The sequence below is a fragment of the Mastigoproctus giganteus genome, chromosome 10, assembly GCF_048544385.1.
Source record: "Mastigoproctus giganteus isolate SK-2022 chromosome 10, ASM4854438v1, whole genome shotgun sequence".
NCBI classification, from domain to species: domain Eukaryota; kingdom Metazoa; phylum Arthropoda; class Arachnida; order Uropygi; family Thelyphonidae; genus Mastigoproctus; species Mastigoproctus giganteus.
The window spans coordinates 22,012,834-22,032,652 of NC_143584.1; the positions used below are offsets into that span (position 1 = coordinate 22,012,834).

Below are 19,819 nucleotides of genomic sequence, written 5' to 3' on the forward strand. Positions count from 1 at the left end.
TTTATTACAATTCAGAAACATCTACAACAATGAAGGTAAAAGATTCAAAACATTTTAGATGAAAGAACTGCAAAATTTTTAAACAATATAATTAAGAGAACCTGATTAAAAATTTCACTGATTAATACTGAAATGTATTTAGCTTGTTTAAAATCAAAATGAGCATATTTTGGTCCCTTGAACTTCAATTTATGAGGATATACTGTAGTTGCTAAATTGCAGTTAAGTGGTACTCCTTAAACAACAAACGAGGCCAGGTCACTATTGAATTATTGTTACTATTTGGCTTGGAAACTTTCCTATAACACAGGAAAGATTTTAGACCAATTAGTAACAATTATACATAAAGCTTATGAATGCAGGAGTAAGTTCACAGAAATGAGGCAAATGTGTTAAGAATCGTGGCTGTAAGGATGCTTTCTGCAGCAATAGTCTTTTTTTGGAAGCCAAAACTTGAGTTAAACTCAAAAAAATATCTTATAATATCTACATACAGGAAAACTTCAAACATCACAATATTTAAAAAATATAAAATGCAAGTAAAACAAGTTTAATCCTGTTAAAAGTAAACAAGTACTTTAACGAACTTTTAAAAAATTTATCCAAGAAATCTGACATATCCTAAATGCAATATCAGTAAACAGCACTTATTCCTACAGACTGAAATGTGCTGTATCTGAAGGAAAATTAAGTTAAAAAAATAATAAAAAACATTAACATATCTGGCTTTAATTTGAATTAATCTATCCAAAACATGCATTCCAAAGCATATTGTAGAGGGTTTAATAGTAATGTAAGTTACAATGCTTACAATAAAAATTTAATTAAAATTAATTACAAAGAAAGAAAGAGAAAATTTAATAATCACTATTTATGCATATTCTTTATCATTTTATTGAACAGATGCAAAAACAATGAAGCTTCTTAAATGTAAAAAGCAAAGAAAAATATTAGAGGCATGGTGGCTCATTATGTTAATTATTATGGTGATTCTTTATTAGTGGGAGAAGTGGTAAAAATTTTTGAATCAAATAATAGAATGCAGAGTTTGCAATCACATTTAGAATATAAAAACAAGTTTTTTTAAGGACTGGTCTCAAATCAGTAAAGGTGCATTGGACTGTGTACACAACAAGTATGCATAATTAAAACCATGAACTAATTTAAATCATTTTTCAATGGGTTTTTAAAAGCAATCAGCATCATACTAATTACAGTACATTTTTTCAATGAATAAACACAGAAGTCATGAACAATTTAAAAACATTGTATATAAAATCAATCCTTGTAAAAATTATTCATACAGATAGTTAAGAACATGCTAGCCTATTTTTAAGATTTGTTTAACAAAACCAATGTGGTCACTTATTTTTTTGCATTTCAAATTCCACCACCTGAAATAAAAAGGAAAGTTTAATATTTGATGAATTATGAAAAATATATTCATGCATATACATATATTAAGGTGTAGCTAAAAAGTTTCAAGAATGACTTTACAATAAGTTAAAATTGAACTTACCAATTACTTGCTTTTGTTCCTTTCAAAGTAGTTCCTTTGGTAGCTCTACACACTTCTGCTATGTACAGAAGAATTTCTAGAACTCTTTTACTGATATTGATTTTAGTACCTCTCTGCATACACTACTGGACTTCCCTCAAAGATCTATATTGTGTTTGTTTCAGCAAAGTTTTGATATTTGGGAACAGAAAATAGTCAGATGGTGCTAAAATGGAGGACTATGGAAGATTTTCCATTAGGTGTAACTAGAAAGCATTGCTTCACTGATAATTCAGTGTGAGTCGAGTCAGTGCATCGTCATTACGGAACACCCAGTTGTCTGGCCACAAATGTGCCTTTTACATAAAAAATTTTCCCTTTCCCTCAAATGCTTCAGAACTTAAAGGCAAAATGTCTGACAATTTGTTCTTTCAGATGTTCTTGAATTTAGATTTTGTCATCCTTGTTTTTTTTTTTGCCTTCAGAAAACTCAGTCTTTCACTGGTCCCTCTACCTTTTCATCTTGGGGTCATACTCAAATATCCAAAAGAAAGAGACCTGATCTATTTGCAAGGAAAATTTGAAAATTACTCCAGGACTATGACAATGCTCCTGCTTATTGTGTGACAATAATTTTCTAAACACATCTCCAAAAAACACCATGCAATATCTTACTGCATGACTGCACAATGATTTTCATTTTTTCCCTCAAACTAAAGAACTCGTTAAACCTTTCAAAAGTGAATTTACAAAGGTGAGGGCTTGGGACAGTAAGTTTTCTGTGAGAGATTAGCCCTGTGGAGTGAGTTAATTTGTAGCATTTTGAAATTAAAAATGAAAACTTTGTACATAAATGTTTCCAAATATTAATTTGTTCTTATTTTAACTTGATTGCCTAATATTAGAGAAATTATTGTCAAAGATAAATCAGAATAAAAAATAATGTTACTTTTTTTTGGTATTATATACCCATACATCTATTTATCACTTGATTTAATTTCATCAACTTTTGGCACTCAATTTCAGAGAATTTCTGCTGTTTCTGACAAAAAAAAAAAAACAAAACAAAAAAAAAAAAAAAAACTCACTGGACTTGGGAAATCTTTGAATAGTTATATTATGTAGAGTTATATATGGAATTTTACTATATCTTTTACTTTTTTCTTTAAGTCAAGGGCAGCCACAAAGTTTACTTCATATGCATATTCAAGAACTATATCAATGTTTTAATCAAATTGTAAGGAGGAGATTTCATACTTCTTTATTCTGATCCAAACTTTGGGAGTCTCTCACTGAATTCTTCATTTAGAGAGCATAATTCACCAATATATGATTGTAGAATTACTTCAGTGATTTGTCAATATACAGGAAAGTAAAACCTAATTAAACTCGAGAAAAACATTTGGAGTATTACTAAACAAGATTTAAAATAAGACACTTTTTTACGTGACGTATTTTTTTAGTAAGTTTATTGGTTTGCAAATGACAATTGGTACAATCAGACTTCAAACAAACCCAACAACTAAATAAAATTGATTATATTTTGGATTTCAATATCAAAATCCAAAATGTAGCCACTTTTATTTACTTGTTTGGATTGTCTGGGGATCTAACTGTACCATCTTTGTATACCAATAAACTTTCCATATGAAGTGTTTTAATAAATACTTCATGTGGAAAAGTGTCTTATTTTAAATCTTGCTTAAAGTAACATCTGTTGTAGTTTTTAAGTTGTTATAAATTTTCTTTTGGAACGTATTAATGTAACTGTACAATTGATGAACCAACTTACTTTCCCTTACCTTTTAATTTTAAGCTTAGTTGATGGGTAGTTTACCACAGAAGTCATATACCCAAATTATCATTTGGCACTGGTATTAATTTGCCTTACTTTCTCTCAATTTCCATAAATGTGAAAATTTTTTTTCTTAAATCATATGCTCAGCTTGACCAACACACTTGAATAAAATCCAGATTCTCACTTTCAGTCCCTCAATATTTTCAAAAAATTCCATAAGATATTAGGGAAAATACCAAAAAACTCAATAAAATACAAAAAAAAAAAAAAATAAATAAAATAAATAACAAATAAAATAATAAATAAAATAAAAAATATTAGTTAAATTTAAAAGGTGTGGCAATAAAGTTCCCAGACTGGTGCCACTGTGGCTATGTTTGATGAGTTTGAAGTTAAATGGAAGTGGTATGTTGTAGTTAAAACTTCCTCCAACAGATGGTGGTAGAGAGATTGTACAGAAAGCTGACAGGTTGCAAATAACAACTGGTTGTTAGTAGTGTTAATGTTCTATGCCACAATTTTGCAATGGAGTAACAAATGAATATCAAATTTTGCTTCAAACTGGAAAAATCTGCAGAAACAGAAACATATGCAATGTTAAAAACTGTTTTTTGGCGATGAAATGTCAAGTTGTACAAAGGAAAATGCAAGGATATTCATAATGACCCAAAAATTGGGTGTCCATCATCAACCTTGTGAAATGAGGACACAGTTTAAAAAGTTCAGGAAATTGTGGAAAGAGATTGTCATTTGATCCTCAGAATGATGGCTGATGAGTTGGATATGAATAAGAAGACAATTCACCAGATTCTGCATGAAGGTTTAAGGAAAAGAAAGGTCTGTGCAAAATTTGTGCTGGACAGCCTCATGAATGAGCAGAAGAAACAAAGGGTGTCACATCATGCAAAGACTTCATCCAGACTCATCAAGGCAATCCTAATTTCCTTGACTGTATTGTCAATGGAGATGAGTGTTGGGTGTTTCAATATGACCCAGAGACAAAAAAACATCAGATTATGCAGTGAACTTCAAAATCGTCACCAAGGCCCAAAATATTTTGTTTACAGAAGCCCAGGATCGAGATGATATCAATCATGCTTTTCAACAAACAGGGTGTGATTCACAAGGAATTTGTACCACAAGGGAAGAGAGTCAATGCTACGCTCTATATACAGATGCTTCAAAGACTATTTGAAGTTTATTTTCTGGGTGAGGCTGCAATTTCGAGAGAAAGGGCAGCTGGTTCTTGTTGCAACAATGCCCTGCCCATTCTGCACATGTTGTGAAGACATTTTTGATGAAACATGGTAGTATTTTACAGATCAACCATCCATCTTACTCTTCTGAGCTAACACCAGTTGACTTTCTTTTCTCTTTCCCAAGGTGAAAACTGCCCTCAAAGGAAAGAGATTTCAAAGTGTTGAAGATATAAAGAAAAACATAACCTTTGAACTGAACATCATCTCTTTGGATGCCTTTGCTGACTCTTTTCAGAAACTTTTAGAATGGTGCAATAACTGCATTCAACCAAGTGGTGATTACTTGGAATAAAAATAGAACCATTTTTGAGCTCTTTCACTTTGTGTTCTTTTTATTGCACCAGTCTGGAAACTTTATTGCCATACTGCCTATATTTTCATATGAAGTAATTTCAAGTAAAAGTTATATAAGTTCATATTTCAGAATGAATTGCTCCCTCCTCTTACAGACCCAGCCACTGGCACTAATGACACTATTCACTTGCTGCTGCTGGATGGATCAGAACCAGCATCCAGAAGCAGCAGTAATGCACAACACCACTCTGCAATACAACACTCCTATCCCAACAACTTCAGGATCATATGGAACCATCTAATCAGTGTAAATCAAAATGGGTGATATGAGTAGACAGGATACATTAATCTGTCCATGCAATACAGTCCTTCATTCACAAGGGTAACTACAAGGGTTTGTAGTTATCCTTGTTAATGAAGGGTTTTTAAAGATCCCATCCTTTATACAATCACCCCTCTGTTTTATAAACTGGTAGTGAAACTGTAGTGAAGCTATCTTTTATTGTATAACCATATAAATTAATCTTTCAGTTTTTGATTAAAATTAATTATTTATTCTATTTAAATTCAATTGTTATATAAAGGAGCCTATCTAACCAAAATTTAATGTTCAAACAATATATTCCTTATTAAAATCAACTTTTCCAATGCACAGAAGTGTTCTTTTCATAGAAAATTCTTTCTTATTCTCATAGACAAGAAAGTAATATATACACTATTTGTATATTACCTTTGTGGGCCAGATAAAAAGTTCTCATAAAAGTTCCTGATCTGGACTATGGGTCCAGGGTTGTTTTTGCTTGCTATCAAAAGCAAAATGAATGCTGAAATTTACCTCATCACCTCTGCTAGCTAAGTGCATCCAGCAAGAGTTCATTACTAACTTGATGACACTGGGCATTGTTAAGATGACAGTGCAGCACCCATACATTGATGAAGATTGCTGAAAATTTCAAATGGCTAACCCAATTTCTGGATCTCGAGACAGATGGGCATTTGCAATTAAAATCAAATGTACCTTTTCCAGCAAAAGCTATTCATTGATAAAACCTTGGAAAATTTTCATGTTCTTCAAAATATCCATCACTGAATGAAGCTCAAGATCCACATTTTATGCTGTTTATTATTTATGCACAGGCTTATGGTGAATGAGGCATAAAATACATGTTTCTCTCTAGCAGCATGTTCAAACATGCATAACGCCATAAAACTGTGGTCCATTGTTACCATGTAGCCGTTGCAATAATGAAGTTAACACTCATAAGTCTATATGCTATCCAGAATACAAACCAACTTTTTCTTTTTTTAATAAGATTTTATTTCTCATATTGTGTTACTTTACCTGTCTGGCATGAGCTTCGGCAATTTTTTTCATTTGAGCTCTGGTACTTCCTTTACCAATGACATCCTAAAATTAAACCAAAAATATTTAGCAAAGCATAAAAAGAAGTGCTAAAAATATGATAAAAAATTATTTAATACATCAGATGTACAGATATAAACAGGTTTTATTAGCACTGATTTGTAAAGACTTATACAAAACTTCTTTGAGATGTGTTAAAAAGGTCAATCCTACCCCATCTCTTCCATCATGCAGTATGATTGATGTCCTTTGAGGTTATAATAAACACCATGGCGAGATCCAAACTTCCTTACATTTTGAGGGTACAGCTCTAAAATGGTGTTCGCAGGTTGGCCGCTAGTTAGTACACTGGACCAAACTGAACCTACTAGTAACTCTCTAGGAGGCTTTCAGATCAGCTAGCGTATAATCTTGCTGCCTTACTCTGCCAGATAGTGACTGGAAGGAGTCCAGGTAGTATGTATGCAGGGGGGGGGGGTTATTGAGGCCACATTATGTTAAGGATCTGAGTATATTCTTACCATGTGTTCACAATATCTCAAAATTTCATTACCTCATACAGCATGTCCCTTCCCCCATTTTTTCTTACTACTGAATACACCATGAACTGTCAAATTAATAGAGCAAACTTATCTGTGAAAAGATCTAAAATTCCTAAACACTCCTTAGTCCATTTCACAAACATATGTGGTCTCAGTTCTAACCTCAGTGATGTCCATTTCCACTTGCAGTCTGCCAAACCATATGTACGTTTTCTACCAGAATCTCAGTTATCAGTTGATTCAACCAGTGCTCATCTCAGTTGCCCAAATTATTCGCTGTATGATTCCTTTTGCCTCAAAGGTAGTACTTGTGCATATATCCATTCTGATATTCCCTGTCAGAGACTGGGTAACTTGGAATCTCCTCTTTTTGATCTTCTCTGGCTTAAAGTCTCTCTACTTCATTCTGTCAAATGCATCTATTGTCACTACTGTTCTCCCAACTTCACTAATCACTTGGAACTCTTTGACTTCCTCTCTTTGCAAATTGACTTTCTCCAGTCCAACTTTCCTAACAGTGAGGTAATTTTCCTTGGGTGATTTTAATTTTCACAACTCCAGCTGGCTTCTATTTTCTAGTCACACAGACCCAGCTGGTTGTGATCCTGAGGCTTTTGAAATTACTTAATGAACAACCTTGCACAGATTGTTCATTTACCTACCAGAATACTGGACAAACCTAACCACACAGCCAACACCCTTGATCTTTTTCTCACAAACAATCCTTTTAAGTACATGGTCAAAGTGAGTGTTCCTTTAGGCACCCCCAGATCACAACTTGGTGATTGTCTCTTCTCCAATGGAGCCTTTATCTCATGGCTATTTCCAACCTCATGTTGTTTGGCATTATAAGAATGCAGAATGGGATTACCTGAGAGATTTCCTTTCTTCTTTTCCTTGGTCGGATTACTGTTTCAAAACTCCTGATGTCAAAGTTTGCTCAGATCGTGTCAGTGAAATTATTCTTGCAAGAATGGAATCCTTAATTCCAACATTCCACCTAAAAATCTCGTCCTTTATCTAAACCTTGGTTTTCCAATAAATGTGCTAAGGCTGTTCAAGAGAAGAATGTTGCATATCGTAATTGGCTTGTTTCTAATTCTTCAGTTTCATTTTCTGCCTACACCAAAGCTCGCAACAATTGTAAAGCAGTTATTAACCAGTCCAAACTAGAGTTTGAACAGTCTAAGAGTAGAAAACTTGCTTCTTGCCCTAATGGTAGCCAAGCATTCTGTTCGCTTGCCAAAGCTATTGGCTGCAACTTTTGCCCCAACTTTTGCCCATCTCTGCTCCCACCTCTGTCCAAACCAGATGTTTCTGTTGTCACTTTAGCTAAGGATAAAGCTGACCTGCTAGCATCCCATTTTTCTTTCAACTCATGCATTAACAATCTTGGTAAAACACCTCCCACTATTCCCAACACGCTCCATTCAATGCCTCCTGTGGTCTTCCATCAAAAGGATGTCAGAAGGATTTTGACTAATCTTGATGCTAAGAAAGCTCCAGGTCCCGATGGTATTTCTCCACTTGTTCTCAAAACCTGTGCTCCTGAACTTACTCCTATTCTTTTCCGCCTTTTTTCACTTTCTTATTCCAAAGGTGTTTTTCCTTCTACTTGGAAATTTGCTCATATCCAGCCAGTTCCTAAAAAGGGTGACAGGTCCCTCCCATCCAATTAGCGTCCCATTGCAATTACTTCTATTCTTTCTAAAGTAAAGGAGAAATCAATTAACCGCCAAATTTTAAACTACCTAGAAACCTTCCGCCTGATCAACGATCGCCAGTATGAATTCTGTCAGTGTTGATCCACTGGTGATATTCTGGCTTTTGTCACCCATTTATGGACTAATTCAATGGAAAGGTTTGGTGAAACACAAGTAGTTGCTCTTGACATCTCAAAGGCTTTCGATCGTGTTTGGCATAAAGGTCTTCTAAACAAGCTTCCATCTTATGGTTTGGCAACTGTTTTTAGTAATTGGTTATCCAGTTTTCTCTCTGATCGCTCACTTAGGGTGATGATAGATGGCTCTCTGTCTTCTAACTTCTCCACTAATGCCGGTTTCCCCCAAGGTTCAGTTCTTTCCCCCACTCTTTTCCTCTTGTATATTAATGACCTTCTTCCATTGACTGGAAATCTTATCCATAGTTTTGCCGATGATAGCATATTGCATTCCACTTTCCATTTTGAGAAACCTTGTCCTGCTCAATCAGCTTCAATTTCTCGAAAATCTGTCAATGTTTGCTCAGATCGTGTCAGTGAAATTATTCTTGCAAGAATGGAATCCTTAATCCCAACATTCCACCTAAAAATCTCGTCCTTTATCTAAACCTTGGTTTTCCAATAAATGTACTAAAGCTGTTCAAGAAAAGAATGTTGCATATCGTAATTGGCTTGTTTCCAATTCTTCAGTTTCATTTTCTGCCTACACCAGAGCTCGCAACAATTGTAAAGCAGTTATTAACCAGTCCAAACTAGATTTTGAACAGGCTAAGAGTAGAAAACTTGCTTCTTGCCCTAATGGTAGCCGAGCATTCTGGTCTCTTGCCAAAGCTATTGGCCATCGCTGCACCCACCTCTATCAAAACCAGATGGTTCTGTTGTCACTTCAGCCAAGGATAAAGCTGACCTGCTAGCATCTCATTTTTCTTCCAACTCATGTATTAAGGATCTTGGTAAAACACCTCCCACCATGCTCCATTCAATGCCTCCTGTGGTCTTCTGTCAAAAGGTTGTCAGAAGGATTTTGACCAATCTTGATGCTAAGAAAGCTTCAAGTCCTGATGGTATTTCTCCACTTGTTATCAAAACCTGAGCTAATTCCTCTTCTTTGCCGCCTTTTTTCACTTTCTAATTCCAAATGTGTTTTTCCTTCTGCTTAGAAATTTGCTCATATCTAGCCAGTTCCCTAAAAGGGTGACAAATCCCTTCCATCCAGTTATTGTCCCATTGCAATTACTTCCACTTTTTCTAAAGTAATCAATTAACCGCCAACTCTTAAACTATCTAGAAACCTTCCGTCTGATCAATGATCGCCAGTATGGATTCCGTCAGTGTAGATCCACTGGTGATATTCTAGCTTATGTTACCCATTTGTGGACAAATTCAATGGAAAAGTTCGGTGAAACACAAGCAGTTGCTCTTGACATCTCAAAGGCTTTCGATCATGTTTGGTATAAAGGTCTTTTAAACAAGCTTCCATCTTATGGGTTGCCAACTGTTTTTTGTAATTGGATATCCAGTTTTCTCTCTGACTGCTCACTGCGGGCAATGGTAGATGGCTCTATCTTATAACTTCTCCATAATGCTTGTGTCTCCCAAGGTTCAGTTCTTTCCCCCACTCTTTTCCTCTTGTATATTAACAACCTTCTTCCATTGATCGGAAATCCTATCTATAGTTTTGCTGATGATAGCATATTGCATTCCACTTTCCATTTTGGGTGGGAAACCTTGCCCTGCTCAATCAGCTTCAACCTCTAGAATATCCGCTACCAATTCCTTAAATGCCGATCTCCAGTGGGGCAAAGACAACTTAGTTTATTTCAATCCTTCTAAAAAACTCAGTCTTGTCTTATATCTCGCAAAAAGGATTCTTCTGCTCCTATGCTTATCTTTGGTGACACTCCAATTTCTAGGCAAAATGATATATCTCTTTTGGGATTACCCTGACTTCTAATCTCTCTTGGCACAAGCATATTACAAATATTGCTTCCTCTGTGGCGCCTCCATAGCCATGTGGGCAGGAGCAGCAGTGCGTAGCACATGCTTCTTGATTAGACCGGGATTCGAGCCCGTGCCCACCAAATACAAGGATGCAGAAAGGTCAGGGAATGACCACCGCATATCCCCGGAGCAATATGGCCTTAGCTGCTAATGCTCCGAAAAATCAAATAACAAACAAACAAGCTTCCTCTGCATCTAAAAAACTTTGTTTTCTCTTTCGCTCTCGCCATTACTTTTCTTCCAAGCACCTGTACACTGTACAAATCGCAAATCCGCCCTACCATGGAATATTGTTTCCATATCTGGGTTAGTGCCCCCAAAACCTCTCTAAGGCTTCTAGATTCTATTCAGAAGAGGGCAATTAGGTTAATTAATGACTCCTCTTTAGCAGAGTCTCTTCACTTGCTGTCTCATAGACGTACTGTTTCTGCTGGATGCCTTTTCTACAGATACTTCCACAGGCACTGTTCTGAATTGGCTTCTATAATTCCCACCCTCTCTTTCAAAACAGTCCGAACATGTGCTGCCACCAGCCAACATCCATTTTCTGTCCAACTTCAAACTCACAGAACCAACTTTTCATCTTCCTCATTTATTCATTCAACTGCTGTTTTCTGGAACAACCTTCCTTCATACATATTTCCTGAAAATTGGTCTACAGAAGTTCAAGTCTAATGTCAACAAATATCTTCTTTCTTCTTCTCAACCTCCAACTCAAGCATGGTACTAAGTACTATAGGTTCTAATACTTCTTGTGTTTGGTGTTTTCATGAAGGAAAAAAAAAGTCCACTAAGTAAAGGATTTTTAAATTCTAGTTTAATTTTTTTTTTTTTTTGATAGTTGTTAGCGCATTGGCTTCTGTGGCTATAATACACCTCCCAAGGTTTTTTGCAGTACTTTGACCCAAGCTCGAGGCGGGATTCGAACCCGCGACCTTTGGGTTGACAGGCAGGCACTTTACCCACCCGGCTAGCCCGGTCGGCTCTAGTTTAGTATGGTATCAATCCTACCCAGGTTAAAAATGTCTGTGTTACTTTTATCATTAAACTATGGAAACCTTAAACAAAACCAAAACATTTAAAAATCAAGAAAAATCAGTAGTAACTGTATAAACATTATATGTGGAATAAACAGTAAACCCTTGCTTAATGGGCCTCAATTTAATGAACTTTGGAAATAACAGGCAGTGTCCACCAAACCAAGCTCTTTGCCCATACAAGACTTGGTAATGTAACTGCCTCAGTCTGATGGTATTTGCCATCAATTTAAATATTTTCACAATAAAGTAGATTGCCAAGGAGCTAGGATTTTCACACTATCACCTACCAGTATGGAATAATCTGAATCTCTGGTAAGGGTACTCAATCTCCAGTCAGAGTTTCCACTGTCAATATATAACAGAGGAAAACTTCAAGCTCTTCTACTCCATGTAACAAGTGCAATAAAGTACAGTATTATAAAATTTAAAGTTTTTTATTTTATAGTACAACAGTTTTTCATGGCATTTTGGTAACTACATTTATTTTTTTCTAATTTAACAGTCAAATTTAACCCATTGGTGGTTACCCTAGTGTATTTTTGTACACCAAAAATAGAAAAATTTAAATATCTATTAGAATTACATTAGTGTAAATTTTAATACTCCTCCAATATGATATTCACTTTCAATCTCCATCATTAATCATTTACTAACTAAAAAAGTTTAGCCGTAATAAAACTTTTTATGCAAAAAAATAGTGCATGTAGAAATGTATGCTACAGCATGTTCATTTTCATGTAACAGTCAGGACAGATTCCATAAAAGCTATAAATTATCAAATACTTACTCCATTTTCAAACTTATCTTTATCAATACATAATTAAACTACAATTAGTAAATAACCTTTTAAAATTCAAAGGCCGATCAGGCTAGCCAGGTGGGTAAAGTGCCTGCCTGGCAACCCAAATTTTGCGGGTTCGAATCCCGCCTCGGGCTTGGATCAGAGTAAAATGCAAAAAAAACTTTGGGAGGTGCATTATGGTCACAGAAGCCAATGTGCCAACAACTAAAAAAAAAAAAAAACTCAAAGATCATTAAATAAAAGTTTATTTAATAAGACATACATGAGCAATACTGTTTCATTTTTGATGACTAATTTTTCATTTGTAGGTGGGGCCTTCTTCCAGTACCGGATGGTATTTTAAAGAATAAATGTAGGTCAGTTGTCTGATGCTTGCTATTTTTATTTCCTCTTCTAAATAAATCTCTAACCACTCATCAGATTGTCCAGTTTTCTCCTGAACATGCAGTTTCTTCCAGTGTCAAAATCCATGTTGCAAACTATGTTTGCTAAAACAATAAAATATCCATTTTTATTTCAATATTTAATGCCTCCTGTTGTTTTTGAAACACTGTCATCTATTTTTTGCACTCAATGTTTACAGTACAGACAGTAAGAATATGTATACACCACCCTACCATTAATAGCTGATCATGTACTACCCAAGCACTATGTCTCAGACAACTATAAATATGCTTGTAGTTCTTCCAGGAGCCTGTTATACAATTGTGAATGAAAGATGCTACAATCAACACAAACAGGTTTCCAGGACGGAATGATAATAGGGTGCCACATAAGCATTTGGTATGTATGTGACATTTCAATGGCACTGAAAATCTCTAGATCTATGGTTGGTAATGTGAACTGCAAACGGAAGAGGATTGGTGCTGAAAACTTCATAAAAAGACTCTGAAAATCTCCTAAGCTCACAGAATGTGACAGAAGAACCCTGCAAAGAATCATTTGTTTGGAATATAGTTTGATATTGTTGCAGGCCCTCAGTGAGATAATTGAGGCATGTGTCAGTACAGTGTAAAGGGCACTGCATAATATGGGTTATGCAGTGCCCTTTGCCCATGGCTGCATGACCAGGTTACCATAATCATGCAGCCATGCACAAGCCACTAATCATCCCCGACTAATGTCAAATGTCATCTAGCTTGGTTTAGGCTAGCCGTTCTTGGGGAGTGATGAGTCATGGTACATGGTCTACCAGCCTGACAAATGTGCCTAGGCTTGGCAATGACTGGAGAAAATTACCTGCCAGATTGTATCCCCCCCAACAGTGAAGTTTGGCAGAGGCAGTGTGATGGTCTGGGATTGTTTTCTAAAAAATTGTTTCCTGAACAGTAATAAGTTACCCATGTTGGGGCAGTACATTGGGAAAGGCTTATATATGCAGGATCCATGTCATACTGCTTGAATTGCAATGGATTGGTTTGAGGATATGAGTGTGAAAAAGTTGGACTGATCAGCCCAGGGCCCTGACCTCAATCCTACAGAGAACCTCTAGGACAGTGCTTCTGAAACGCTCTGTGGTAAAGGACCAGTTTCTTTTATTTCCAATCCATTGCAGACTGGTACTTTTGTAAAATACAAATCTTGCGGACTGGTAACGGACAAATCTTCGGGGACCGGTAAGAAACAGTTTGCGGACCACACTTTTGAGTAGCACTGTTCTATGATGAATTAGATTGTAGGGTGTGCGTGAAGAGAGACTGTCCTAAAAACAGATATGAACTGGTTGCTGCTCTGAAGGCTAAATGGTGGAAAATATTGGAGGACATTAAAAAAAAAAAGAAAAAAAAGAAGAAGGGCGGAGAATGTCCACAGAGACTAGTGGTTGTAACAAAGGCTAAAGGTTTCAGCACAGGTTGTTAGTTTTCTTGTGAATAAATGTTATTTGTAGATATGCAAATGTCTGGATATTAATGGTAGGGCAGTGTCTATAGCAGTGGTCTCAAACTGGCAGCCCACGGGCAGCATCCGGCCCCCGAAGTAATTTTACATGGCCCGCGAATACATTTCAATTATGTATTTGTTGTAAATACGGTGCTTATAGTTTTAGAGACATAGAGATATAGACTGAGCTTATGTGTGCGACTGCCATTGAAGGAAAAGAGATAGAATGAATAGGTTGGGGCTTTGTCTTTGTCACTGTATGCTTGTGAACAGTTTTTTTCGTAGTTGAAAATTAATGTCTAAGAAAAGAACCTAACTGACCGATGAGCATCTACAATCCGTGATGAAGGTAGTTTCTAGTAATTTTTCTCCAAGGCTACAAACTTTATCAGAATCGAAACGCCATCAAGTGTCAAGTTTTAGTAAGAAATAAATAAGTATGTATTTTTTCTGTATGTGTTGAAGAAAAATTTAATAAATAAAAGAAAGAGAATAGGTGGTCATTATTTATTCAAGTTTTGTCCCACTTGGAAAGTTTTCATAATTTGTTTATTTTTAGTTTAAGTTAAAAGTAAGTTATTTAGTGGTTAATTCAACATATTAGAATTATTTGAAATAAATGTCAGTCTGAAAATCTAATATTTAGCTGTCAATACATTTGAATTACAAAGTGTAACCAACAGAAATTTCTTGCAGGTACCAACCTTTAGATTTCAGATAGAAAATAAATATAAATTTGAATTTTTTCCTTTGCGTTATTATTATTATTATTGTTTATGTATGTTTTGATAAATATTTAGTAAGTGATTGGGCATCTAAAGAAAATAGAAAAGAAAATTTAACCGAAAGGAAGAGTCTCATAATTTTAGCCAGGGAGAGAAGGAGAAAAATATAAGTTTGAGAAATAAAATGTAAGTATAGAGAAAAACATTGTAGAAAATACAATTGAACATTATTGAAATAAATTTTCAATTAAACTATGTTCGAAGCAAATTAAATTTTAAAAGTAAAATTTCCAAACTTATTATAAACTTACACGCAACACACCACACACACACGCGTAACACCAGGTTATAAAGGAGTGGTATCCATACATTATGGGTAAGTACGGTGCAATATATATATATATATATTCATTCTCATTTTGTTAAAAAAAAATTCCGGCCCGTCAGCTGCTTTCAGATCATGCATTCGGCCCGCATGCAATTTGAGTTTGAGACCACTGGTCTATAGGATTTGTATGTTATTTTTTATACACAAAATATATAGCAAATCAAAATATGCAACACACACTGAAGCACAGACACAAACTGAAATGAACTGATGTTAGCAAAAACGAGTAACATGTCAATGTAGGGGCTTTGTGAATGTATCTTCAAATTGACTTAACTGATTTTAATTTATTATTACTGTATTCATGTGAACTAAATCCTTTGTGATGTTTACTTCCTATATTTTATCAGTGGAAGGATGGATGAAAATCAGTTTATTCTTACTTTTCCCATCAAGCATTTATATTACACCTAAATCAAAACTGTTATAGAAAAAATTTCTTACTTTAACAAAGGTTTTACACACTGCAAAGAGCTTTCTTCCACATGCTTTAAATGATGGGTGGTCTAATGTGATGCCATATTGTTCTAGGGCTCCAGCAACTGCTTCCCTAAGTTTCTTAAATTAAATGAAATGAATCAGTCATATATTTATATAAATAAAAGAAACAAAAAAGATTTTTATAATAAAATTATATATAATATGAACAATTATTTATGATTTCTAATCAATCATATATTTATATAAATAAGAGAAACAAAAAAGATTTTTATAATAAAATTATATATAATATGAACAATTATTTATGATTTCTAAACAAAAATCACTTTTTGCTTTGAAAAAAAAAAAAAAAAAAAAAAAAAAGACTACTAAATTGGCACCCAGGGCCATGGAAAATGCATTTTGCCAATGTAGCTTTTCTTGTAGCCATTTATCACTGCTGATGTGTGGCACCACACTCAAGGTAGGGGAGAAAATAAGGACCTAGGAGTAATTGCAGTCTGACATGAAACTTTCTCTTAGCAGTGCAGACAGGCTGCTAGGACAGCTCATGGGGTTCTGTCAACAATATACAGGTAACCCTCATATAACACAATAGTTAGGTTCCTATAAAATCTTGTGTAGTGCGAAACTGTGTTATACGGGACTAAGAACCAATGCAAAATCGGGGATTACGTTCCAAAAGCTAACAAAAATACATCATTTTTTTTATAACTATTGGAAACTCACTATTTTTAATAAAAATTAATAACTGAACAAACATCTTACAAACTGTGATATGCAATATGTCAGTTAATATACATTCATTTCATTTTCTTCCTCTTCATTGCTGCTAAGCACAACTGAACGAGAATGTTTTCTCAGTTGCAGAATATCTTCACCTTCTGAACTTTCCTCTACAGCATCTAGATTTCATGTATCTTCTGCTCTCTTTAAAATATCAGTATTCCGGGATTATTTGCTTTTGCTTGATAGATCTTTGTAAATTGCATGGCATGGAGTAAGCATTTCTGAAGCTCCCTTTTGATTTGTGTGTTCCTTTCATTCGAAGGATCTGCATTTAAAAAAATAAGATTCTAATTGCTTAGCTAAGTTTATGCCTTGCCATATGCATTTTGGTGTAAAATTTGGAACTTCAAAATATTCATCTGCATTATCATCCTCTGAATTGATTTGGTTTACCTCCAATGACCAAATCCGCTTTGCCAGCCTCTTTTTCTACCAGTAATTCATGAACATCTTCAGTAGTCATATCATCAAAACTTTCCCCTCCTACTGACTTAGCAAGTTTTATAATTGCACTGATTCTGTTTTCTGCTGGTTGGACCATATTTCCTAAATGAACTGACTCTGGCCATACATTTTTCCAACACGCATGTGTTGACAGTTTTACTTCTTTGAGCGATAAAGCTATGATTCCCATACAGTCCACAACTGAAAAATGTTTCCATGCCTCTATCACTTCAATAGATTCGGAATCAATTTTTTCCAAAATGTATTGTAACGATTTTCTGATGTAATGAGTTTTAAAGGTAGAATAATGCCTTGATCTAATGGCAGAATTAAAGAAGTTGTATTAGGTGGTAGGAACATTACTTCAACATTTTGGATAACTTAAATGTTTTGGATGGCCTGGCATGTTAACCAATAGTAATAAAACTTTGAAATCTAAATTTTTTCGCTTTAAATAGTTTTCCACAGCTGGAACAACAATTTAGAATCCATTCTTTAAATAAATCGGTAGTTACCCAAATTATGCCTAATTTCCTTAGCTATAATTTAGGGCTGGAATTTAATTCACAACAAAGAAATTATTCCAATATGCTTCTTAAGAACAAAGTTTAGTAATACATACCCGGAAAAATTTATAAACGACCAAATAAAAACCAAAATAACCTTACAAAATCCTTAAAAGTTATGAACTGCACGCTTCGAAGTCACAAATTTTTATGGTCTCAAACAAGAAGCAGAAGTTCAATAGCACAGAATGTAACACAGGGATTTCTCAACAAAATAAAATGCAAGGATTTCCCAATAATTTTTTTTTTGCATAAAGACTAGCGAGTTAACAGTGAGAATTCACAAAAAAGAATGCAAATGTTGAAAAATTACATATTCAACAGAATAGCAGGTTTTTCCTCCACACAAAAGCTCAAAAATGCCGTGTTATATGCAGTTTGTAGCACCCCTACTCAATCTACTCAATTTTCTGTCTGTTTGATCCAATTCTTCCTCTGTATATATATTGGAGGACATAAAAAAAAAAAAAAAAAAGAAGGGCGGAGAATGTCCACAGAAACTAGTGGTTGTAACAAAGGCTAAAGGTTATATATATATATATATATATAATGTGTGGTAGAATAAATAAAGTGTCTGTGAAAATGGAAATGAAATGTACACAAGGTGCCTGAACTAAGAGAAGTTTAAGGGATAGCAGAAAGTGGAAGTGAAGTAGTGGTTAAACAGGTGAAAGAATTTGAAAAACCTAGTGCAAAAATGAACTGGGACTGAGGAGAAAAAAAAAAAAGAAAAAGGAATATATAAGTAAATAAATAAACAACACTATATTCAGATGATTGTTGTTGTTGTTGTTATTTGGTTTTTAGGTGCATTAGCAACTAAGGCCATATTGCTCCGAGGATATGCGGTGGTCAATCCCTGACCTTCCCGCATCCTCCATATTTGGTTTGAACCCCGGTCTAATCAAGAAGCGTGTGCTATGCACTTTTTCTCCTTCCCACCTGGCTATGGAGGCGCCCTTCAGATATGAGATATGTATCATATTTTCATTTTCATCTACTATATTCAGATTTTGCATATTTGCCATCCCCTGATTTGACCTCTTGCTAAAATTGCCCTCCCATATCTGAATATAGTGTTATTTATTTATTTACTTATATATTCCTTTTTGCAATAGGTTTTTCAAATTCTTTCACCTGTTTAACCACTACTTCACTTCCACTTTCTACTTTCCCTTAAACTTCTCTTGTACGTTTCATTTCCATTTTCACAGACACTTTATTTATTCTACAAACCACACATTATTTATATCCTTTTGCTTCCTCTACTGCTGCACTACACATTTTGGAGCATTAGACATACTATAACTTTTGTTATTTTCCTTTTTCTGCTTATTTTTCTTCTTAACTGTTATATATATATATATATATATATAATATTAAAACATATATACCGTATTTTCCCATGTATAAGACGCACCTTAATTTTGGGGCCCAAAATTTGAAAAAAAAAAAAAAAAAATGTATTACATAAAGTTATTGAACTCAAGTTTTATTCATCATAAAATTCATAGAACTCCTCATCACTGTCAAAACTCCCATCCATTAGCTTGTCCTCATCTGTGTCTGATGACAAATTAGTCTTCATATATTGCCTTGTCCTCAGTTACATCTATGGCATTTGAAATGCCACACTTCTTAAATGACTTGACAATGATCTCAATCTTGATATTATCCCAGGATCTTTTCACCCAGGTACAAACTTCTCCTATAGTTGGTTTCTTCACTCTTCCTGCTGGTGTCAAATTGTCCCCAGAAGACTTCATCCATTGGTTCCAATTGTCTCTCATGACAGCTTTGAAGGGTTTGTTAATGCTGACATCAAGTGGTTGGAGCTGAGATGTCAAGCCTCCAGGTATGACGGCAAGTTTTGTTTTTTGCTCTGCAGCAATTTTCTTTGTGTTTTTTGTTATGTGTGCCCTGAACTGATCAAGCACCAGTAGGGCAGGTTTGCGTAAGAGCCCACCTGGTCTCCTGCTCCAAACTTTCTCAAACCAGTTCTTCATCCCATCCTGATCCATCCAACCCTTGTCATGAATGTGGACAATCACTCCTTGAGGAATGTCTTCTTTTGGCATTGTTTTGCGTTTGAAAATCAGCATAGGAGGCAGCTTGGTTCCGTCGGCACAACAAGCTAGAACAACTGTATAACGGCTCTTTTCATGTCCACTTGTCTTCACAGTTACAGTTTTCACCCCCTTCTTATCAACAGTTCTGTTACTTGGGACATCAAATTGAAGGGAGGGGACTTCGTCCATATTTGCAATC

The 19,819-nt window shown here is 35.0% G+C and overlaps 1 protein-coding gene across 1 annotated transcript in view; it reads right to left on the minus strand.

Annotated features, from left to right (window-relative positions):
- Positions 1-1,318: 1,318 nt before the first annotated feature.
- LOC150078848 (mdm2-binding protein-like) overlaps positions 1,319-19,819 on the minus strand; it is a 162,582-nt gene continuing 144,081 nt past the window's right edge. Inside the window, exons 18-20 of the mRNA XM_090382857.1 lie at positions 15,756-15,869; positions 6,192-6,257; positions 1,319-1,394 (exon numbers count right to left, since the gene is read on the minus strand). Of these exons, the coding sequence (XP_090238983.1) occupies positions 1,362-1,394; positions 6,192-6,257; positions 15,756-15,869 (213 nt within the window). The 3' untranslated portion in view covers positions 1,319-1,361. The remainder of the gene's footprint in view (positions 1,395-6,191; positions 6,258-15,755; positions 15,870-19,819) is intronic.